General features: G+C 22.4%; 4 protein-coding genes across 4 annotated transcripts; all 4 read right to left on the bottom strand. All coding sequences in view use genetic code 6, as the record gives it.

Moving 5' to 3' along the window:
* Positions 1 to 605: 605 nt before the first annotated feature.
* TTHERM_00822190 (transmembrane protein, putative) lies at positions 606 to 12,362 on the bottom strand (the record flags this gene model as incomplete). Its single annotated transcript, XM_001031544.2, has 11 exons — positions 12,245 to 12,362; positions 11,581 to 12,161; positions 10,730 to 11,519; positions 8,392 to 10,390; positions 5,898 to 8,107; positions 4,301 to 5,845; positions 4,025 to 4,139; positions 3,871 to 3,967; positions 3,670 to 3,801; positions 2,614 to 3,063; positions 606 to 2,552 (listed from the first exon to the last, which is right to left on the bottom strand). The coding sequence occupies exons 1-11, from the start codon at positions 12,300 to 12,302 to the stop codon at positions 606 to 608; spliced, it is 9,924 nt and encodes a 3,307-aa protein (XP_001031544.2). The 5' UTR covers positions 12,303 to 12,362.
* Positions 12,363 to 14,925: 2,563 nt separating this feature from the next.
* Positions 14,926 to 17,344, bottom strand: TTHERM_00822200 (cyclic nucleotide-binding domain protein; the record flags this gene model as incomplete). The annotated part of the gene is made up of 8 exons (XM_001031545.2): positions 14,926 to 15,258; positions 15,309 to 15,742; positions 15,827 to 16,037; positions 16,093 to 16,377; positions 16,642 to 16,734; positions 16,847 to 16,951; positions 17,040 to 17,188; positions 17,317 to 17,344. The coding sequence occupies 8 exons, from the start codon at positions 17,342 to 17,344 to the stop codon at positions 14,926 to 14,928; spliced, it is 1,638 nt and encodes a 545-aa protein (XP_001031545.2).
* Positions 17,345 to 18,491: 1,147 nt separating this feature from the next.
* TTHERM_00822210 (hypothetical protein) lies at positions 18,492 to 20,708 on the bottom strand (the record flags this gene model as incomplete). Its single annotated transcript, XM_001031546.2, has 1 exon — positions 18,492 to 20,708. One exon carries the CDS (start codon positions 20,706 to 20,708, stop codon positions 18,492 to 18,494), a length of 2,217 nt encoding a protein of 738 aa, XP_001031546.2.
* A 698-nt stretch (positions 20,709 to 21,406) lies between these two features.
* TTHERM_00822220 (chromo(CHRromatin organization modifier) domain protein) lies at positions 21,407 to 25,573 on the bottom strand (the record flags this gene model as incomplete). The annotated part of the gene is made up of 2 exons (XM_001031547.2): positions 21,407 to 22,719; positions 22,774 to 25,573. 2 exons carry the CDS (start codon positions 25,571 to 25,573, stop codon positions 21,407 to 21,409), a joined length of 4,113 nt encoding a protein of 1,370 aa, XP_001031547.2.
* Between the last annotated feature and the right edge of the window lie 116 nt (positions 25,574 to 25,689).

Here is a 25,689-nt window from a genome sequence, read left to right on the forward strand (position 1 = left end):
CATAAAATATTATTGCTTAAAATTAAATTAAATACAAATTTATTAATTAAAGCTAGGCTGAAAAATAATTTTGGTTTATAAATAGATTTTCATTTTTATTTTAAGTAAATAAAAAATCAAAATAAATTCGTAAGAAAAATATTTCACAAATTTTATACAATTTGTCAAAAATATTTTATTTATTTTTACAAGTAATCACCATATTCTCTCCAAAATAGCATAGATAGACATACTAAACCTTATTGGTTTATCAATCAATTCAGACCTTTTCTAATTAAGCCTCCAAAAAACTTTTTTTTCTAGAAAGCTTGAGGGCTTTCAATATATAGAATAATTTCTGTACTTGAATTTTATAAGTTTTCTTAATTTCTGTATTATTTTGCTATTTTCTTCTTTTGTAAATAACTTTTATAATTTATTTGTTAGTGTATTAAAATCATTTTTTTTAATTAAACTTCAACTTTATTAAATGAAATAGTCTGAAAAATAAATATACTTTAATTGTATCACATTTTTTTATTCATATTTAGTTATAAAATAAAAATAATAAGGAAAATTTTATACAACTTATATACAATTTATGAAAAATATTTTACAAAACAATTTCAATTTCCCAAAACATTTTGCTTGTTTTAGAATTTATTATTTTAAATCTCTTCCTCACTGCTTGAATTTAAGGAATCTTCTTCATCGCTGCTGCTATCACTATTTTGCTATATTATTACATTTTTTCTTCTTTTAGTATTCATTCTTTGCATTTTAAATTAGCTAGAGAGACTTTATTTATCAAAGTTAACTTGGTTAAGATTAATTATTTACTTTTAGTTTAAACTTTTCATACCTTTATTTTATTATTAATTGACTGCTGTTTATTTATTATAATTTTAGACATTGTTTGAATCATTGTAAAGCCTTTTGACGAATTTATTGTTGATTTTTTAATCTCTACCAAGTGTATCATTTAATAGAATCGAAGGTTAATATAATTTCTTTTCAGTTTTTTTATCAAAATTTTGATAAAGCCTTTTTACTTACTTTTATTCTGCATTTTATGAAGTATTTTAAAACATTTAATTGCCATCATTTAGAACTCGTGTATAATTTTATTTATTTTAATTAAATTAATATGGATTATCTATATCTTAGCTTTTATTACTTTGCATTTGTTTTTGGTCAGAAAAAGTTTCTTATTAATTGCTAATTTCTTATTTATTCTAATAAATATAATCATAATCTGTATTACTTTTTTATTGACTATTGATCACGTCTATAAAATCACATATTAAAGGCATGGATTAAACTTTTTGTTGGTTACTATTTTACAATTGCTCCTCTTTTTGTTTTTTTAAAAAACTTTAGAATTTTTTATTTTATTTTTCAAAAACTTTATTTAAGACTTAGTTTTCGTTATCTTTCATTACAGTTTTATTATTTGAACTTACTTGTTTATTTGGATTCAACTAAGGGTTTTATTCCTCATTTTGCTTAAAAGAATTGTTTTATAATTCTATATTATTTAAAATTTTTAAATTTCTCACATCTTTATCTTCAAAATTATTATCATTATTATTATTTACTACTTAAATTGTAAATTAATTTGAAAAAACTTCCTAATTTTCTGCCTAAAATAAATAATTATTAGAATGTATTTGGCTAGTTGCTGAGCCCAAACGATTCAAAGTATTATTATCTTTTTATATAGTTTAGATGTAATCAAAATTAATACTTTACGGTTAAGAATCTCCTTAAAACATTATTTTTTCTTTTTGGACATCTAAATTAATAATTTCTTTTGAATTAAATTTATTATTACAAACTGATTTGTCATAATATCCTTAAATATTTGAATTCTCCTATTTTTTTTGGCCCTAAGAATGGCCATAGATTGCTTAAGGTTATTAAATGCTTTAAGAGTTAAATAATATTCTATCTATATGTAGCTGTAAATATCTCTTATTTTTAACTATATTAACTACCTTTTTCCAGTTTTTATGGGCTCTGAGGATATTTATGGGCTCTGTTGTATCAAAACAAGAAAATACTCTTGGATATTTCTTTTTTAGAATAGATTTTATTTTTAATATGTGAGTATGAAAATGAGACATTAGCTTTTCTCTAACTGAAATATAAAATAGATAAATCAAAAATGCATAATAAACAATAATGTTAAAAATAAGACATATGATCTAAGTAACAGGATACTTAGCTTCATATTGGCACATATTTATAAAAATTAAAAAAATTAAACCAATGATAAGCAATCTATCTATTCTATTAAATCTATTCATTTTATATGGCCTATATTAATTGCTAGTAATCAAATAAGCAAGCAAAGTAACGCCAATCATAGAGCATTTAATGAAAAATCTTTTTTAAATGGAAGTATGAATTAAAACTATGAATATTTTCTTGTAAGATTTTATGAATTCCCAGTAGTAAAATTTTTATTTATACTCTTAAAATAAAAATCCAAAATTAAATCTCATCGACACACTATCTAATCTCTACTTATTTTTCCATAGTTTTCTTAAAATACCGATAGGAATTATAAACTAAATTTAATTAATTAAATTCATTAATTAAGAAAAAATGATTAATTTGAAATATGTTTACAATCCATAATATAAGGCCTGGAATAGAAATCACAGCAATTGATTTCAAATGCATCTGACTTAAACACTCGCTCATTATATCAGCCTGTATATATAATTTATTGCCTATTTCTCTACAAAACACTGTTTCTAGTAGTGAAGAGATAATATTTGGTTGTAGGAAAATAAGAAGAACAAACAATCCATTACTAAAAAATAGCTTATTGAATTTTTATTACTTATATAAAAGCATAATACTATATATTATCACAATAGAAATAGCATAAATAAGAGGTATTATAAAAATCCAAATTATCCTTAAAAACGCTATTTAGATCTTACTTTCATCTACCTTAGCAAATAAGCAATCAAATGAATATAAGAAATTACCAATCGGTATTGAAACAGTGTTTGGAATGTAATAATATATTTTTTACAGCTAATAATCTTCATAACTTATAATATTTGCAATCTTTATTAATTAAATTATATTGAAATTAGTAAATTAAATACCAAAAAAAAGAGATATTTTCAAATAACTTTCAAAAAATTTAATTAAAATCTTGAATCATAGATTTTCTCAAAAAATAAAAATGTGTATTTTAATTATTGTTAAATAAAATTATTAAATATTCTTCAAAACTGATTCTTTTGTTAATTTATATTTTATTTGTAAAAAGTAAAATTAACATCAAAAAAATAAAAATTTTTAAATAAGTTTTCTCAAAAAATAAAATGAATTTTTGAATTAATGTTAAATAAAATTCTAAATATTCCTTCAAAACTGATTTTTTTGTTAATTTATTTTTTATTTGTAAAAAGTAAAATTAACATCAAAAACAAAACATATTTTAAATAGTTTCTTCATAAATAAATATAATTTAAATAATAAATTTTCTTAAAAATAAAATATTTTTTTGAATTTTCATTAAACAAAATTATTTAAATATTTTTTCAAAAACTTATTTAGATTAAAAATATACTAAAAAAAAATAAATAAATAAATTAATTAAGTAAGTAAGTAAGGATGCTTATATATAAATCAAAAAAAATGTCTAGAAATATAGTAAGAAATTACTTAAAAAAAATGAATAAGTTGCTTTATGTAAAAGGGAGATAAATCTTTGATCACGCTATTTCCTAATGATATCATACCTATCATCCTTAAATAATAAGAGTAAGCAAATCCTTAAGCCATTTGAATGGCAAGCTTTTTAAAAACCCAAAAAAAGTAAGTTAATCATAAAATTAATTAAATTTTATAAGCTAATAAATTTACTTTTATCGAGAAAACAATGTATATAATCATTACAAAAAAAATAATTATCAGAGGAAAATAATACTGGAAAGTAGACATATCTCTGCATTTATAACAGCTATTAACAAAAATATTTTAAAATTAAAGATTAAATTTAGATAAAAAATAATCATACTTTCTTTAGTATTTCATATAGCTTTCACCCCATACTTTACCATAAATGTCACAAGATTCACAAAGAGGTCCTACAAATCCTTATTTACAATAAAATCTACTTTCTTCACTTTCAGCTATTTGATAGTAAAATTTAAAAATTTCTTTTTAAACTTATTGATAGATTAATTGGTAAAAAGTAAAATAAATTAATTTTTATTTTTGATTATAAATAAATAGTAGGTTTTATTTAGTTTTTCATTTAAAGAATAAAATAATTAAACAAATAAATACATACCTTGGCAATTATCTGGATTATATGAACATTGTAAGATATCATCAGTGTAATTATCATATCTCCAGTAACCGTTTTTGAGCAATATAAGGCTTCCTTAGCAGGATCTAGCTTATTCTGGACACTTTAAGCATAGATGAGTGCTATTTTGGATTTAAGAAACAGCTTAAAGTGAATAGAAACCTTCTGGACAAGGATAACATATTTGGTATTATTTTTCTTAGATCAAAATTTCTCCTATATTGCATTGTCTAAAATTTACATTGATCTATATTATATTTTACATTTAATTTGTTTGATCTATATTGTAAGGAATGACATCAATATCTTTATCTAACTATTTTTTAGATAAATTATATAAAGGAGCATCGATAGAAATGTTTTCGAGTAAATTTTCAAGGTATAAAAAGATAAAACCTTGATCAAGAGGAGTACCTAATATTCTAATATCATCAAATATCCATTAATTATTATCTACGTCTGTATTTTAGTAATTAAGGATCATCTAACCTGCTAATTTAATATTATTTGTACAACTAATAGTAAGAATTTTTATTCTTTACAAAAATGATTAGACAAGATAGTGGGAGTGTTAGTATTTAGAGATCTTCACTATAGAATTTTCATCATCATATAAAACAACTCTAATTTCAATGATATCTCCACTCATAAAATTTGACAAAGTATAATTAAATTCATTATTTTCATCTTTTTTAATTTAATCTTAAAAATCTTGCAATACTATTTTTGAAGGCATAAACCCACAATTATTACCATATATTAAAGCAGAATTGTTAATCAGTTGCTGTTTATAAACGCCTATCATTTATTTACAAGATATATTATTTTGATTAAATATAGCTCCTCCAATGTTAGCTCTATTGCCTATAAAGTAGCTTGTAGAATCAATAAAGAGGTCAGATTAATCTAAAAATATTCCGCCTCCAAAAGCATAGGCTTCATTAAATTAGAAAAAAGAGTGATGCTATATATATAGCTTTGAGTGAGTAGTGGCAAAAATTGCTGCACCACTCACTGAGGTGTTATTTTTCATAGTAACATTAAACATTTCAGCGTTTGTTTAAAATAAGAATAATGTTGCACCAAAAACGCAGGTTTAGCATTTATTATTGAAAAAATAGGAATCTTAAAGGATAAAATTGTTAGATTTAATATTAATGAGCTGCTAATTGCATGAATTGTTTTAAATTTACAAATCATACATTTCAATAGACTCATACTTAAGGGATTAGTGAGATTTTTCATTTGAGTAGACATTATTGTAGAAAATAAAGCTAGTATTTATCATCCTTTGAAAAGTTACATTGCCTATTTATAAATTATATATTCCATTTATAGAAAATATAAAATTAGCTAACATCTATTCATCTACATTTGATTCAAAAACTTTATTATTTATATTTTAACTCTGGCAGTCTTAGATAAAGAGATTTTTTATTTATAGTGACTCAACATTTGTCATTTAAAATAAATTAATTTCTTTCAATGTAATATTTTTTATTACAACATTTTCTATTGTCAAATTACCTAAATAGTTTTTAATAAAAAATTTAATAATGAAATGAAAACAAAAAATTACTTTGTCCTTAGAATTCAAACAAGTTCATTTCTACAGTTAAATTTTACATTTAAAGATTTTTAATGATTATTTATTACTATCCTTTGAATCTAAACAAGGGGTTTCCTACAATTCTTAAATTTTTTAAATCTAAATCATTAATTATTAAAAGAGATTAGTCAGATAAATAAAATCCATTATTCTGATAAGAAATATCAAAAATATTAACTTTTTATAATATAACTATTTATGAATATTAAGAATATTTATTATTTCTACTTAATGAGGGAGCTTAAAGGAAAAACCCATTCACTAACAAGCTTTTTATTAAATATTTTGAAAAAACTAAAAAATCTAAAGAAAAGCTATCTTCTTAGCTGTCATCTTTTACTAAAATATAAGGAAAGAGTCTAAATCTCAATTTTTATTTAAACTCAGTCAATTCATTAATCATAAAAGGCTATTCTCCCTAGTTAAGAAAATAGTTTATTGTAATACCATCAAATTAGTTTTCTGCTTATATACATGGTTATATCCTATTGATGATTTACTTTTGCTAATACTTTTTCATATCAGAGTTAAAGTCTACATAGCAATTATTAAAAGGTTAAATACTCATATAATTTAAAGGCACGTCTAAGATATGCAAGCCTAAGTTGCTAAAAAATTGCATCTAAATACTTGTTACTCCTAATTTTTGTGATATATTGTAAAAAACTAGCCTAGGATTTTCTACTTAATAGCTATAAGCGATCACAAATTCTTAACTTAAAAAAACTATTTTACTTTAAGTAGCTATGACAAAAAACGGGTCTCCTTGTTGATAAAAAATAAATTTAACAAAGGGAAAATTAGTTTTTATTTGATTTAACTATAATGTATCTAGCTCATAAAAATTTATTTAGTAAGCAGTAAATACTACAAAATATTATTACTAAACAATTTAAATTTAGCTTTAAATACCTGGAGTAAATATCTCATACACTTTTTAAAGAGTTTTTATATCTAAAACTAAAATTTTTCTAGCTATTTTAGATAAGATAAACACATATCTATCGCTAAATTTTGTTTGATCTATCATAAACTACAATTCAGCTAAAGCTATCTACTTGAAAACTTATTGTGAAGAACGTGTGGATCCTTGAATGGAGAATTTGTATATTGAATAAGAATTAATTACAAAAATGTTATCTGGTGATAGAGCTTTAATAAAGAATATATCTGAAGCAAAAGAAAATGAGTTAACAGCAACCAAATTAAAATTATTTTTGGGATACTCTTCTAAAACATAAGATTTAAAGGAGTTTTACTTTTTGCTAGAATTTAAAAATATACCAATATCAGTATTTTAAATCTATATGCACTTTATTATTCCTTTGTAGTCAAACTATTCATCCATAATATTGATACTATTAATTTAATAACTTGGCCCTTTATCTTTTTTAGCAACTGTAATATCTAGTGTTTTCTTAATTTGTAAAAGCTTAATTCTAAAAATGGAAGAAATACCTACTTCAAAAATTTAATTTTATTATACTAAAAAATAATTGAATTAACTCTATGGAGTATAAATAGTTAAGCCATTCAAATCATAATTAAAAAAATAAGCAGCATTTTAACAAATTATTACTGGAAATAACCCATCAAGCAAATGCATGCTTATTACTAAGTTACCAAACTTTGCTATAAAATTGTAACTTTCAAATGGTCCCAATATGTATTTCCAAAGTACCATATCATCATCTATCATGAGATATAATGTAGATGTTATTTTTAAAATAAGTTATTAGTTGTTGGGTTATTGGGAAGCTTAAAGCTGATTTATTGAGTAGTATGGAATCCACTAAAGAGTTCCATCTGATTTATTGCAAAACAAAATCATGTGAGTATCCAACTTGTATAAAAATGAACCTGATAGTGGGTAAATTTAAATGTCAAATTAAAGCTGCAAATTTAATATATTATATCCAACTAAATTATTCATAAATTAGACGATAACCAATCCTTTTTCTTCAATGTATTTATAATTTAAATATTGATTTTAGTCATCAAGCATTCTATATCTGTAAATTAAATCCCCGCTTTTTTTATTAGCTATTGCTATTGATGAAACTTCTATGAATAAAACAAAATCTAAATCTCTAAAGCACATAAATTTTTTAACTTGCTCAGGCCAATCTGTATAATAAAATACTTTGTTTCCTTCGTTTTCAAAGTCTAAAACAACTCCCCTATTTTATAATTCATAATAAATTAGAATTAGAAGGTTTTTTATGAAAAAAAAAATTTTTTTAATATCTAATACAAAGACATCATGGCGGTTATAATTAAACTAATAAAATTAATAATTTATGTTCAGAAAGTAATTTTTAAAAATTTAGATTTTTGATACAAAAGTTATTTATTATTTAAAATTATTAAATTTTAGTTTGGTATAAAAAAAAAATTAATTTATTTTAATTTTATTAAGTATCTTTTAAAGAATTAAATTTTAAAAGCTCATAATTTATTTTACATAGAATTAGAGTAAAAAATATGGAAGAGTAAGTCAACAGAATAAGTGGCTGAGAGTGCTGAGGGAATCGAAGGCTAAAACTATAGGTAGAGTTCACCAGTTTTTCTATCATAAAATGTGATTTTGTCTTAATAGATTCCTACTACATAAAGATGAGAGTATTCTATTGGGATTAACTCATTTGCTTTATCTTAAATAGTAATAAAAGAGAAATCTTGATTTTAATATTCATAGAAGATAACATAATAAATTCCTTAATAGTTTATAGCTAAAATTTGTAGCTAGCAATTAATAATATCAATTTATAAATCCAAGAATTGAGTTACAAAAAGAAAAGTTTATTTCATATCTACAGAGTAAAGTTTTTTTATATTAGGAAAGGAATAAATATGAAAGACTTATGATAGCTAGTCGTAATAGCAAATTATATGATTATTATTATCTTAATCAACAATTATTCTCACATTTGAGAGAGCATTTTCAGGTAGATTGTAAATATTAGGTTAATAATTAGGCTCTGACACCATTTTCAAGTCTACAAGAATAACCTCACTTCTTTATGATGAGAATAATAAGAGTTATTGCATGAATTTAAAAGGAACAATTTTAAATATTGTAAATTAGTAATCTACAGAAAATACTAGTTAAGTATTTTTTAAATAATCGTAAATTCTTAGCTTATTATTTTGGGCATTAGACACAATTATAAAATTATCTATCTATTCTAAAAATACTTTTTGATTTTTAGCATCAAATGGAGTAATAGAGCTATTATTAGATGTGACTAAGATCGTTGTAGAGTTTCCAAACTGCTGATGATGAATAGTTTTATTTTGAAAAACATAAAAAAGCCTATCATTTAGACAATCATAGAAAACTTTAGATAGAATATTTGCAGAAGAATACTAATCCTAAATGAGTATCTTTTGTGAGCTGTATAAATCTATAATCATATATCTTTTATAATCATATAAGAAAAATATCTTACCTGTATCAGCAAAATCTTACCATAAGTTAACTATTTATGCATTAATCTACTATAAAAAGATTTCTACTTTTTGAACAACATCATAGATAACAAATCGCTCTCTCTGAAGGAGAGTAAGCTAATTCAAATTTTTAGAAAAATATAATCCTAAAACACTATTTTTCTTATTTTACTTCTTTGAAATAATATAATTTATCTAAAGTGTGTCATCCAAAATGTAGATCTTCTAAAGATTAGTGCACACCAAAATAAGCGTGGAACTATTTTCTTAATATTTAATGATCTCACACAGATTCAAGCCATCAATTTAAATATTATACAAAATTTTTGTTATGTTCAAGCAATTTTTAATTGTGATTAAACCTTGATTTAAGAATATTTAGATGAAATTTCCATTAACATTGTTAAAATAAATTTTGAATTCATTTTCTTCTTCAAAACTTTAGTCTTTACTGCTATTTTACGATTGCTAATTACCTAAATCCATATCTCCTATATAGAAAACTTTAATTTATTTGTTGCTAGAAGCTACTAAATATTGTTGCTTGAAAAGCATCAGGTTTTTGATATCTTTATTATATTCGAAATACCTTTCTCCTATTTTATAGAATCCATCCTATCTCACCATAATAATAGAGTACACAATCTAGTATTTATCTATAGCCCCTTCTTAAATAGTTGAAGCCACTGAAGCCGTGACTAACAAGTTCCCTTATGCTATCATATTTTGCTAAACACTAGAAAACTGTAAATTAAAAACAGCTTTTCCATGATATAAATTCCATGCAATTAAGTTATATTGGGAAAGAGAGTAATACAAATTAATGTTATAGCTCGAAGTTGCTACATTTTATATTTATTCAAAATTTTAAGAATAAATCTTGCTACTCGCTACATCTCCCAACAGCTATTAAAGTTAAAACTATTAATTAGGTTGTTCCCCGTCAGTAAATTATTTTATGTTAGTGCCATATGTATAAAAGTATTTCGAAGATATAAAAATCTTATTATCTATTTATTTAATTAATTAATTAAAATAATATCATTAGTAAAATAAGAGTCTAATTTATTTAATTAAATCAGTAAATTAATTAAGGAAATATAATTTGATCTATATTTTATTTTAATTAGCAATTTTAAAGGTATATTTTATAAAAGTTTTTTTTATAAAAATTATATAATATGCTTTTCATTAGTTTTGGTGTGATAATTTATGAATATTTATAAAAATAAAAAATTTAGAAATAATTAGATATTTATTTAATTTTTAATTCTTTTATTTGTTTCTTGAGCAATAAACAAACTATAATTAATTTTTTGGATTTTATTGTAAAATGTAAAAAATATTACCTAAAACCAAAGGGTTCTTACAAATTAGCTTTATTTAGCCTGTGTCATTAGATATGATTGAAAATATTGTTACAGAATTAAATATCTTTGAATATGCTAATAAAAATTCGCTTAATTCGTTTTTAAGATAGAATAATTAATTGGAATACTTGCAGTTTTACAAGTCGATACATTAAGAAATCTCTTGAATACAATAAAACGAATTATCAGTCTTATTCAAAAACCAAATTTAAATGAATGTATCAAGCTTAAAAAAAACAAGATTTTTATTTTCTAAGTAGATGAAATCAAAATAAGTATAATTTTCATATTTATTTAGATTGAAACTTGAAAATTATTTTTCAAACTAAAACTAGCCAATCTTATTCAAAGATATAATATTTAAAGTAGAGTTTTTGAGATACCATAAACTTTTATTATATTTTTTAGCTGACATTACAAATTAATCTACTCGATCGGCTTCTATAATTATGCCAGAATTATCTGAAAAGCTCCATTCAAATAAATTCTATTTGTATGTTAGTCCATAAACTTTATCACCAATACTATAGAGCATTTGTATAGCAGCAGTATCATTACAGTTCAAGATAATTTCGTCAATAATATATGATTAACTTGTAATTCCATCGTCATTAGACATTTTGGTTTCATCGCTATCAAAAATATCTGATATCAAATAATTGGCTTGACACGAAGAAGCATCTTTAAACATAATACTATTTAAACCAAAACTAGCATCTTTGACAAAAAAATTAACCTAGTTAAGACTATATCCAACAATATTTTCTATCTTTAATATTAAAAGATAAAGTTGAAAAAATTATTTTGAAATAAATACAAAATATACATACATATCCTTGCTAAACATTCCAAACCAGGATGCGATAGTTTGTCCAACCAATCAAAAAGCTTTCATTTAAAAATTTTATTCCTAAAAAAAATTCATTTTGAGTTTATGTTGAGTTTTCATCATCTGAGTTTGGATCATTATCTTTTCTTTAATATGACTATTACTATAAATTATTTTCTTCTCCGTAAACTTGGTTGCTCTTGAAGGAGTTCAATAATATTTTATTCTCCATATCCCATAAAATTACTGACTTTTAATCAAAAGAAGCTAGATATTTATCATTATATGTAGCTAATCCGCTTATTTCGCTTTGATAAAAAGACTATCCTAATAAAAATTATTAAGGGCATTGTAGGATTTCAGAGCAAGTCATATTAGAGTCGTCTTCAAACTGTGTATGAGGGCAAACCATAGTGCATTCCAAGCTACTTGGTATAAAATACATAAATTAAGGACAAACACAGTGGTTTCTATCAAGATTAGGAATCAAATCTCCATAACACTTCTTACATTAATTCTAATTTTAATCCAAATAATACTAACAATGTTCTACTAATGAATGAACTAACTACGAAAAAACCACTTTATAAAATAAATTAAAAAAGAAAGATATAAATAAAATAAATATTTTAATTTTAAAGTTTACTTAAAAATAAAATAATTACCAATTATTAAAATAATTCTTTTTAAGAGGTAAAATTATTTATTGTTGTTTATAGTCATCAAATATCTTAATAAATATATATTAATCAATAAATTCTTTGTTATTTATTTTGTCAAAATATTTAATCACTTTATTAAATTAATTATACTTTTTCAAGCTCCTCAAACAAACGAACATAAACATATTTATTATTCAAGAAAAGCAAGCAAGCAAAAAAACAAAAATATATACAAACCAATAATCTACTCGTCCTCGAAAATTTATATTAAAAATTTACATAGGTTTTACATTTTAACTATGTGTATATATTTTAAGAAAATTTTTGGTTTATGTATTCATTTAATTGATCATTTTTTATGGTAAAAAATAAATAAATTCAAGTTTAACCAATAAACAACTAACAAGTCAAATTATTTTTTATAATTCTTTCTATTTTATTAATAACAATCATTTTTTATGATCAAATTCTAAAAATTTAAATAAATACATTTATTTTTTTTATTTTTGTTCAAAGTTACATTGGTTTTATTTACAATTTAACCTTGACTATATTTTAAGAAAAATGTTTGTATATAGATTTATTTAGCTCATTATTTATCGGAATTAATTAATTTATTAATTTTAGTTCAATCTATAACAAACTAACTAATCAAATAATTTTATATAATTCAAATAGTCATTTTTATTATCATCTTTCTATGTTATTAGATGCTAAAAATTTTAGGTTTGCACATTTTTAAGAAAAGAGTTCATTTATATATACATTTAAAAGTAAATTTATATACACAATTAATATTTAATTTTGAATGATTAATACTAAAATAAATTTAACCAATAACAAACTAAATAATCAAAATATTTTAGTTTTATATTATTAAAAGCAATTATTTTTAGTTTGACCAACTTCTAATACTTTAATATATTTATTTGTAAAATTTTATATTTTAGTTAGAGACTCTTTAAAAATTTATCATAATTATTCTAAACTACCATAGAATTAGTAATCAATAGCTATTTAAATCTATTGTTTTTCATTATTGTGCTATTATAATACATATTATTAAATTTAGGGGATATATTTTTATCATATAAAAATTGATTAACAAAAAATTATTTTTATATTTTTATTTAAAATATAATGCTAACACAGCTATGATTATCAATTATGATATTGTTAAGGATAAATAAGAAGACAAAGTAAATAACATTTGTGATGAAAAGCTTTTTAATTTAATTAAATTTTGATATTTTTCGATATTTTCAATTATCAAATACAAGCACATAACTCGATTCATAGAAAATATATTGAAATAAATAATTTAAGAATTCAAATAAATTGAAAGAGTTTTTTTAAAGTATTACTTACGTAAGATAGCTTGTCTATACAAAAATTAGAATATTTTAAAATCAATCATACATAATAATCTTCAAAACACAATTTTGAAAACAAATTTTAATATAATTTTATTAGATTCATCTTATTTTTTTGTTAAAGAAAGTATATATATCTTCATTTAAATATAATTGAAATCTAAAAATTTAATCCTCTAGATGTATAAAACAAAAACTTTACTTGTAAACTTAAACCATCTTAGTATATTAATATTGAAAAAATATTTGTAAATCAATTATTAAAATATAATAGTGAATTTATGTATGAACAAAATCAATAAAAAAAATAAAATGTTTATAGATGCATATTTAAATGAATGATTAATTACTTTTCAAATGAAATTGTTTACAAATTGCCAAAAATAAATTTAAGATAAATTAGAATTTAGAGAAATAGTATTTTTCTTAATAACTTTTTTAATTTTGTTTATATGTATTTAATTTATTTTTATTATTTATTTAATTTGTTTTTATTATTTATTTAATTTATTTTTGTTATTTATTTAATTATCTTTTTATTTAAACATTATTTTATTTTGGATATTTTTTAAATTTATTGTTTTAATTATTTCTATCTATTTTTTGTATAGGCAAGAGCAATTCTAGAGCGCAGAGAGTCTCAGATAATCTAAATGTGTTAATAATATTGGCAAAAAAGAATCTTAATTAGTTTGGGAAAAGATAAGTGTTTTGATATTACCAAGAGATCAAAGATCTCTATGACTTTTAAAAAATATCCTCAACAATCAATATTTTTGGAGTGAATGGAGATACATAAAATGTACTAATTTAGTTTTACAAGTGATGGTTTTGATCTCTCGAAGAGAACATAAGTATTAAATACATTTTATTATCTGGAATTTAAAAAACTTTTAATCGTTGTTGAGGAATTTCCTTTATCAGCCATTTTAACTAATTGTTCTTTTTTTAAGTGATTTTTCTTTTATTTAATTAATCTATTTATTATATTTATTTCAAATAAATTTGCTTTGCATACATATATACATTCAAAGAGTAAAAAGTAAAATATCTTTCAAAATAAATTAAAAAGAAAAAAATTAAAAATAAATAATTCAAATAGGTAAAAACATAATAATTTGAATTTTTTAATGATAAAATTTGAACAAATATATTGCATTGCATATTATATTTAATTATTTTTTAAGAAAATTATGATTATATTTTGATGATTCGCTATATTAATTTTAATAGTTTATTAACACCTCAATTTTAATATATAAAAATATAAAAACATGAATAATTATGATTAAATACAAATAAATTAGAATTTCATTTTATTTAATCTTACTCTGTTATTTGAATAAATTTTGAAGATATTTTATTTTACAAATCCTTTTAACTTTTGTAGATTGGAGGCAGATGTACCTGCTGTTTGCTTTTATTTTAAAAACTGTAAATGGAACTGCGCTTAGGAGATTATTAATATTCAATAATAGATGCACGATTACTAGGAGTTACATTCATAAATGACTGTCTGTTTGAAGCTATTGATGAGCGAGTAGACACTTTTTTGCCAATTTTAGAAATTTGAATAAAAACAGATTACTAATTTAAATCATTAACAAGCTATTTCGCTGCTTGCTAGTAAGACAAGCTGAGATTCTATTATATAAGTTAATTAATTAATAAAGATTCAAAAAAAATAAATTTACTTTAATATTTTCTTCGTATTTACTTTCTTCGTCAATTTAGCACATTTGCTGCATAATTTCAAAATAGAGGTTATTGTCTTATATTTAAATATCGCTCAAATTGAATGGAATATATTTGCTATTATATCTAGGAATTGAAGTCCTCAAGTTTTTCATAAACCCTCTCCTATGCTCCTTTTCTATATTTATGTTTTAAATCATTTTATTTCTAAATTCTTGCCAATGTTTTCTTTCCCAATATATTTATCTGATATCAGCATCACTTGGATACCTCTTTAAAGACTCCTTATACATTTCATAATTTTCCTTAGGTATAATCTTGTTTAGGTCAAACACAGTAATATAAATAACCTCACAAGGAGTTGAGCTAATTGCACTATATTCTTAAACCTCTTAATAAAAGACAGAATACTCCCCAAAGACATCACCATCATCTAAAAGTTAAAAATAACAATTTTTAAAATGTTTTTGACTGTTTTTATATATAAATGAATAAAACTATCTTAAAAATTAATTACTAAATTCGTCTATTTCTATGAAATCTTATTTGTAATAGTAATCTTCACTATTTTCATAGTTTTCGCTCAATTAAAAATCAGCAGGTGGGTCTGAAATATCATATGGTACTTTTTACTTGGTCAAAGGATCATATTTAAATGGAATGCACTTTACAGCCTTTACTTGTCCTCTTCTTACGAAATAGATAGCAGCAGCATCGTCACCTTATCGCTTTATTTATTTATTTATTTTTGTGAAAAAAACTTAATTAATTTATAAAGTTTACCATAATTATAGTGTTTGAAGGGTATTTTTTTATTTAACATTTTGTGGTTATTTCTAATAAAATATTTTCTGGTAAAAGTGTAAACAAATTCATATTTTCTAAAAATGACTAAAGCTTTTGCAAATGCAAAGTCTTTTTTTCTTTAATAAAAGCTTGAAACACATCTTTTTCTAAAATAATCAATTCTGTAGGTTGATTTGCCATGATTGTCGCAGTTCTTTTAGAATTAGTAATCAGTGCTATTTCACCAAAGGCTGCTCCTCTTACAAGTCTATTTTTTTCTTTCTAAAAGAATAAAAAAACCAAGATTTAAAAAAACAATCATTTTAAATTAAAAATAATTAACAACTATAAAATAATTTAGTTTATTTAATAAATCCTACTTGTAAATTGCTATCATTAAATGGAATTTCTAAGTTAATTAAAAATAAACTTAAAGAATTATTTATTATTTTAGGGTCATTAAATTATTAATATTTTTTACTGGATTTTTTAGAATTGTTAAGCACAATTATAAAATGAAAAAAAAAAATTAAAAAAGCTATTTACCAATTGCATAAAATTTTTATATTCAGTTGGTTCATCTATGTAAATAGTCACTCCACCGCTCAATATGATATAAAAAGCATCTCCAATATCTCCCTAAATTTTATTTTATTAGTTATTTACTTATTTACTATTTAGTTTAGCATTTAATTATAAATTGCTTATTTCATCATATTGGTAGAAATTAAATTGTTTAAGAAATTTTTACTTATTTAAAGACATATTATCTTGTGTCTAAAGATTTTATATACAAGTATCTGCAAATATCTTTAAACTCTTAAGAATGCTTGTATTTCGAAAGAAATTGTATACCCTAGTATTCATTTATTAAAAATATATTTAAATGATTTGTTATGTATGCTTGGTTTTGATTATAAATTTGCTAATAATTATTTTATTACACTAACTTATTTAGCTATTTCCTAAATATTTTAATCTGTCCTTTCTTCTGGCGGAACAGTCAACAATTTCCTTAGCTCTTCTATCTAAAATTATTCTTCGCTCTTAACTTCATTTTCTTAGGTGCTAGTTTTTTGTTTATTTTTCTCCTCTACAATATGACAAAAAATAAATATTTTACTTAAATAATTAAATATGCAATAAAGCCAATTATAAAAATCAAAGTGCAACTATTGTTTATAATTGCTATTATAAAATTATTTTATTGCTTTTGCTTACTTTGATATTAGCTCGCTTTATTTGCCATCTTGAAACTATAAAATCTCCTTATATATTATTAAATAAATCAGTAAATTATTTGGTACTTTCAATAATGTAAGGTTTTATGAACTTATATATTTAATTTATTTATTTAATAGGTCTATTAGAATTTCAATTTTTTATTTAATAAAAATTGTTTAAAAATGAAAAAATTATTGATAATTTCATATTTGAAAATAGACTTAAATTCATAAAATAATATTATTCTTTAATAGTTAAAAAGTAAAACATAAATTAGAAGTACAAAAATGTGTAGAAACTCAACTAAGTCTATAAATTTGACTGAATTAAAATAAATTCATTTCCTAAATACAACAATTTAAAACAAATAATTTATTTTTGAGATGAAGAAAATAAATAAAAATTTATATATATTATATAGAATCTATTTAAGTGCTCAAAATTAAATTTTTTCAAATTAATACTTAATTTTTACAAAATTTTTAATATTTTCAATATTTGGCTAAACTAAACTTTTAAAAATGATTTTTGATAAATTAGACTGAATATTATTTGGTCTTTCACGTGTCCAATAAAAAAATTTATAATAATATTTTTAATATGGTCAAAAAGAGTTTTAGTGAATTTAACTTATGAAGAATTTAGTCAAAGTGGCTATCTAAGACTTTTAATATTTCATGTAAAATCAAGTTTTTTAATAACATATAGTTAAAAAAGAATTTTAGAAAAATATGCCTAACTCAGTATCGTTTGTTTAACAAAAGTTTATAAAATAATAAAAGAAATGTACTTAATATTTTAGGTTATATTTTAATTACATAAAACTATAATTTTTAATGATTTATTAAATGAAATAAAAGTTAAATTGATATTATTCTTATAATAATTATGCATATAGAGTAAAAATTTTAATGTAAATAATTAATATAAACAAAAATCAACGCATAGGAATAATCCTTTTTTCAATTAAAAATAAAATCTGAAAAATCCAAAAAATTTTATTGAAAATATTTCTTCTGATCAAAAATATTTACTATTTCCTTCATTTTGTTAATTTTTTGAAATAATTTTAGGACTATGATTTCTATTGTTTCTTACTTATAAGCTAAATATCATTCATATGTAAAATTTCTTTCAAAATTTAATCATTATATTTAAAAATATTGATTCAATCAATACTTTATCTTTTAGAACTAAAAATGAGAATAAGTTTTAGATAATTGCTTAGGTTTAAATCTCTTAATATTTAAATTTTGTTTGCCTTAATTTAGCTAATTTATAGTGTCTATTTCGTTTGTATAGTAATGAACTTCATTTGATTCTGTAGAAATTGGAGTTGGAGAGGCTACTTAATGGAAAAAGTTATATGAATCATGGTATATTTCTCCTCTAGCATCACGGAATGTGGGTAATTAGACAATTTTTTAATGGGCCCTCTCATATTTTCTATTAGCAGCCTCGTCTAGGTTATATTTAAATTTGTTTTTCATTAAAAAGTTTGTCATTTCAATACACCACTCCTTAGAGTTCAAGCGTGATTTAATGTTATATTGATAAAGTAAATTTAAGAAAATGAGTTTCTTATCTCTTGTTGTTATCTTTTTATTTTTCAAAATAGTATCTAGCAACATCTTTTTTCTGTGGATTTTAAAGCTCTCTGAATGATAATAGTTATATTCTTCAGGTGACAGTTTTAAAAAAAATAAATTTTCAATAGATTCCAATCTTTTTTGTTCATCTTCAAGCGACCTTATTTAGTCTTAAAATTATTTAGAGTATATGTATTCATTATCTGTTTCTTTGTCGATTTACATGCAAACCATATAATTGTTATCGAATTCAATAGAATTTTTTGTTGCAAGTAGTTAATTTTGAGATTTTTAATTGTCCAAATTCTATTAAAATTTATTCAATGAAAGTTTGTTATTCAAGTTTTGCTAATTAATAGGAGATATTATGTCGTTCTTAGAAGTAAAAGGAATGAATATATCAGAAGTCAATTTTTTATTATTATTTATATCTCTATCACTTGCAATATTTTATTAAGAATTTATATTTTTAGCTAAATCTCTCTCATCTACTATATTTACTCTTTACTTTTTATTATTTTTTATTTATTTAAGGCTTGGCAATCTATTATCTGACTTTCTATTATCAGAAGCATCTTCAGAATTGAGTAAAATTGTAAGTTTTTTCAAATTTGCTTCTGTTTAATTTTAATGATCTTATTTTTAGTTGTGTTCTTCTTCTATAATTGATTCTTCTTTTTCTTCTTTAATCAAATTATTTACTAATTTAGCTTATTACAATTTTGGATTAAAATTTTATTACACAAAGTTCATATATTATTATTTTAGTTTTTTGACATTAGCTGTGTCTTTATTATCAGAGACACTTTCATAACTAGAATATTACTAATTTCCATTAGTATCGTTATTGTTTATATTGATGAACTAAAATTTGGATTAGCCTGAACTCTGTTATGGAGATGTTGCAGCTGCTGTGAGCTTTGATGGAGTATTTTAATAGGATTGAGTCGGTGTTATTTATTACATTTAACCTGGAACTTGATATCTTTCTTAAGGACTTAAAATTTATGTTTAGCTTGGATTCAAATTACCAAAGGAGAATGAATTGCTACCTATATTATTATTTATAGGGGAATTGACTGTTCCTTTAGAAATATTTTCATATCGTACTTGGTTTAAAGAATTTAAAGGAGCTTCTTTGAAGTTTGGAACAGTTTCTTTGACTAAATCAGAAGATGAAAGCTTAGAGTTGTGAGAAGCATGAGAGGCTTTCCTAAAACTTTACTCTTGAGAAAGCTGTTCCTATTCAATTTTGAGGGGGTTTTAAAATCTGGGCTCTGTTATTTTGAGGTCATTAACGAAAAATCTCAAATGCTTGACATGTGTTTGAGGTTACTTTGATTTAAAAATACCAATCCTTTCAAAATTTAAGTCTTTTATTCTTTCCCTATTCCTGGTAACAAAGAATTTTTCAGCATTTAAATCATTATTAGAGAAATACTTATATCTATTTTCGTTGAAAAAAGAGAGAAGTTCTTTTCTTTAATCAGAATTAGTCTTCTCTCTTACTTAATTTTATATAGTTTGTTGATTTTAAAAGCGTTAGTTCATTTGATATTTCATTATAACTACAGGATTGCTCAAAATAGGCTCATTTACTCTCTTTTTTTACTTAAACATAGCTGGACTTACAGTATTTGCATTCCTCATCACATAATTTTAAGACTAAATGGAATTTTAAGAGACTATTTAAGGTTGCTTAAATAATTCTTAATAAATCCCACATTTTTATTAATATTCGCTTGTAGATGTATCTTAAATATGGTTTGAATTTTCATTATTATTAAAATTTATTTACATCACTATTAATAAGTTATTAAAATGTTTGTTTGTAAGTTAGTTAGTTAATTATCAAATTGCAAACAAAAAAATTAATTATAAATTGTTGTCTTAATAATAAAAAATTTGAATAACTTATAATTTAATATTAATAAATCTTGAGAGTATAGCAATTTAATTATTAATGAAAATGTTTATACATATCTGATAATATTTTATAAAAATTATATTTTAAAATATTAATCTTAGCTAAATAAATTTCTTTAATGGAATAAAATCAATTTTTCATTAAATTATTTTTAAAATATTTAAATTGTTTTATTTTATTATAAGATTTTTTTGATTAACTTTATAAAAACAATATTAATAAATATCATTAAATTAAATTTAATTGCTATTAAATAATTATTATTTAGATATATTTTTCATAAAAAATTTATTAAACAAAGAAAAAATCTTTTCCTAAACTTCACTATCAATTAACTCTTAAACAACATTTAAAATAATTTAAGTTATTTTATTTGTTTATAAATTTAAAATCATTAATAAAAATTGAGTATATTTGCTACTTTGATAGAATAAAAAATATTTATAGCTAATTTATTTATAGATTTTATTTTAAAATATTGAAAAAAAATGAAGAATAAATAAATAAATTAATAATTGAAACACTTTAATGAATAGTAAAAATATTATTTCTTAATTTCTTTTGCAGTTTGTCACATATAATCTTTTATTAAGAAATCGGCAACCATCTTTGGATTTATTTCAACAATTTAAGCATAATTCAATATTTTTTATTCGCCATTACTCATTTCTACTTCGAATTAAGGATATTCCTTATTGTTGTTTTGAGAAGTTTTTCCTCCTCTTTTTTACTTTTTCTATGAAAGAAGACCTATTATTTTAGAAATATTTGAATAGTCTATCTAATTCTAATTTTATTTAAAGTCTTAATTATTTGCACTTCTTTCTGAGTTTTTGTTAGAAACTTAACAGTCTTACTTTTATTCTTCTATCTCCATATCTTATTCTTGAAATAAAACTTCATTTGCTTGTTTTTAAGTCATGTTATTATTTTATTTGATACTGCTTCTAGTCAGTCTTCCTTTAGGATCTACTTTCTAATTATTATTTCCACTTGATTTCACTGGAGTTCTAAACTAATCTTGTTATTCATTTTACTCATTTTCTTTATGATTATTTTAGCTTCTCCTGGTAGTTACTTAATTATGCTAATCATTAGAAGCTATTGAATTAGGCTATATTTTATCTTCCTTTGAATTATCTTATTTTAAATTTGATAGCCTTTAGGATACTCTGCGAGATTTTTAACTTTCAGCTTTTGGTGTTATTTCTAAGTGATTGATTGAATTAGTGTTTTATTCCACTGGCTTTTCAATTAAATCATTTTATTTCTCTTATTTTTCTTAATCCTTTTACTGATTTTTTTCCTCCTTTTTATTTTTAATCTATTTATTTTTTTAGCCCTTCTGTAAGCTTTCATTGACAGCACTTTAAAATTAAGTCTCATTAGATTATTATTCGCTATTAACTTTCTATTCACTCAAATTTTCACTTTATGACTAACCTTTCCCTGGTTAATTATTTAAAATTTAAATACTTTACTTCTCTTTTGTTGCAGATCTTTAATCATTCTTTTTAATACTAGTCTTTGGATCTATTTTTTTATTCTTTTTTGCACTGCCTTGTCTAGAGTTTTTAGATTTACTTTCTGGAGTTATTTTTTCATATGATGATGTCTTCTCTTTTACAGGAGTTTCAAATTTAGACTTTTTACTAGTAGCAGTAGTTTAATCAGAAGTTTATTAATTTTATTAAATTATGCTTTCTACTCTTTTCTTGACTCTGCTATACAAGTCTTCCTTTTCTTCTTGTTATATTTTAAAACTAACCTTATTGAGATTATTCAAATTTTCTCTACTATAATTTAAAGCTTAGTTAATCTTTTCAGATTAGGCTTAAAGTTGAACTCTATTCTCACGGAGCTTCATATGAACTTAATTAGAATCTTTTTTTATATAAATATGTTTCAATATATTTTATATTAAATCTAAAATATTACTATCATCAATTTATTTCTCCTTACTTTCATCAAATTGCTCACTTTTATCATCTTTGTTTCTTATAGATCTTCTTGTAGGTGTAAGATCTCCTTTTTTTAAAGGAGTTTAATTCAAGCTTTTCTGAGGAGTTAAATCTGATTTTGTAATTACTTAATTAAGACTTTCTAGCTATTAATTTTATTTAAAGGTATTCAATTCATCATCTGAAATTGATGAGGGTTGTCTTCTTCTCTTTCTTTTGCTATTTTCCTCCACTTCCATAGTTTTACTTATTGGAGATTTTGAATTTTATTTGCTTATTGGTGATTTTTGATCCTATTTGTTTAAAGGAGATTTTTTATTTTACTTGCTCATGGGAGATTTAGGATCTATTTTATTTATTGGTGATCTCGTTTCTTTGTTGGGTGTTTTGACAGATTAATTTTTTTAAGGTGTTTTTTCATTTTCTTAAAAATTATTTAAAGGGGTTTTCACATTTATTTACTGGTTTTTATTTGGTGTTATCTAGTCTTTTTAATAGGTATTTTTATTATACTACCAAATTGAATTTATTTTCTTATTTGGTGTTGTTTGTTGCATGAAGGCCTTCTATTAGAGTTCTTATTGAATCTTTTCATTTTCTTTTTAATTGTTTTTGTTTAAAGGAGTGCTGTTTTATTGATTTTAAATAGAAGTCTTTGATTTTTAATTGTTGGGGGTGGTATTACCTTAAAATTTAGTAGGAGTTATAGAAGTAGAAATTGTTTAAGAGCGAGAATTATTACTTAATCCTTTACTTCTTGTGTTTTTTTAGTATTCCTAAAATACAGGAAGTATATCATCATCATATTTGTTATTTCTATTCTCCAAAAATTCTATATTTTAAATATCAGAACTTTCATGATCACTTATTTCTATTCTCTTATAGAGCCTTTTTTTCCTTCCAGATTATTACTATTATTATTATTTGAATTCGATTTAATCATTTAGTATTGGAGGACTTTATGGTATAGAATTTTCTTTGTATACTTGAGTTTTATTTAAAGGTGTTGCTCTTTAGATGGGGCTTTTTAGCAGATCATCAGAAATTTAAATGTCTTAGTAAATTCTTTAGCGGTTTATTTTTGAAACAGGGGATTTATCGTTAATATTAGGTGTAGGAGTCATAATTGGTGAGGGAGGAATTTCTAATCTTTTATTTTGAGCAGGACGACCTCTTTTTGCAGGTACATACTAGTCATCAATATTATCTTCAATATTCATGCTTTCTGTTGTAAACTAATTTTCATATCTCTTATCTTAAAAGTGAAAATTATTTTCCTTTTAGTAATCTGTTTGATTTGCTGTATTGATAGGAGATTTCGATTTTGGTATATTTTAGTTTTATTTAGATTATGACTTGCCAACTGGGGTATGAAAAGGAGATTAGTCTTATAATTTATTAGGAGTTGTCTGTGGGGTTTTGTTATTATTATTATTTGATACTATATTTTAGTAAAATGCAGATTCTTTAACTAGCTTTAGTAAAGGAGACTTATTTTTATCAGAATTTTGTTTATCATCTTTAACCATTTTTTTTTATTCAAAAATAATTTCTCCTTATGAGTTATAAACTTGCTTTATAATATTTTCATCTGATAGAGGTTCTACCTTTTTATTATTTTTTGGAGTCAGAGTTTTTCCATAGTTTGGTGACTTGGAATTATTTTCAGTTTATAATTTATTATCAAAAACGCGGGAATTTTAATTACTTTAAATACTATTTGATAGATAAAGATTTTCTTCAGCTAACTATTTTTGATTTAGTTTATTATTTTAATTAACAATTCTTTTACCATAAGTAATTAAAGGGGAAGCTTAGTTATTTTTTTAATACATTGGGCTTTTTATTGATTGCTCTTATTAAGTAATACCACTTTTAATTTATGGAGTAACTGGTTGGCTCTTTCTTAATGGCGATCTACCTCTTAGCTGAGATAAATTACTATTTTTTTATAAATTTGGGGAATGCATTTACTTTCTTTAAGTTGGAGTTAGCATTGGTGATCGATTATTACTCAGCGTATTCTATTTGTTTCCTGTTTACTTTTTAGAGTCTTCAAATAGTTAAATTAGATCAAAGGCGCATACTTAAATATTCTCTGCTGGTTCCCAAGTACTTTCTTCAGCTGAAAACTCAACCCACTTAACTAAATATTCAATTTATCCATTTACAACCCTCTTATCTATCAGATATTCAGGTTCATACATATCTTCATCTTCATCATCATCTTCTTCATCTAGATTTGGTGCTTCTTATTCAATTTCATTTTATCTCTTACCAAAAATTGTATTACCATTCAAATTTTATTTATTTACCTCATTGTATGTTTTATTATTCAAGTTATTTGTTTTAAATTTTTAAATTGGAATATCATTTAAATTATTTTCCCATTCATTTTCAAAGAGAGGATTAGGTAGTCCTAAGGCTTTACTTGAGGCAGTACCTGCTGTAAACTGAATGTTATCTTTATTCAAAGGTTTACTAAATATATTATTAGAGTATTGAGAATTTAGTATCTCATTATCCTCATTGAATAAAGAATCCTAGGAATTATATTATTATGAAAATGGAAGGAGAACTACTTGCTTTGTATCTTTCTTTTAAATAGATTTGTTTGCTCTTTTACTCATTCTATTTTAATTAAATTTTTAAATTTAATAAGTAGAAACTATTTTTGATGATAAATATTTTTAATAATTATTCGTGCTTTAGATTTATTTTAGAGAACATTTTGATAGATTATTTGCAATCAAAATCAAAAATTAAAATAAACACATAAGAGCCTTAAATAGCTGTTTAAATTTGAAAAAAAATAGAATGCGAGCCAATTTTTTAAGATTTTCAAAAAATGTTAGATTTCATCAGAAAAAAAATAATTTTAACATCAAAAGGC

The sequence above is a fragment of the Tetrahymena thermophila genome (assembly GCF_000189635.1).
Source record: "Tetrahymena thermophila SB210 genomic scaffold scf_8254483, whole genome shotgun sequence".
NCBI classification, from domain to species: domain Eukaryota; phylum Ciliophora; class Oligohymenophorea; order Hymenostomatida; family Tetrahymenidae; genus Tetrahymena; species Tetrahymena thermophila.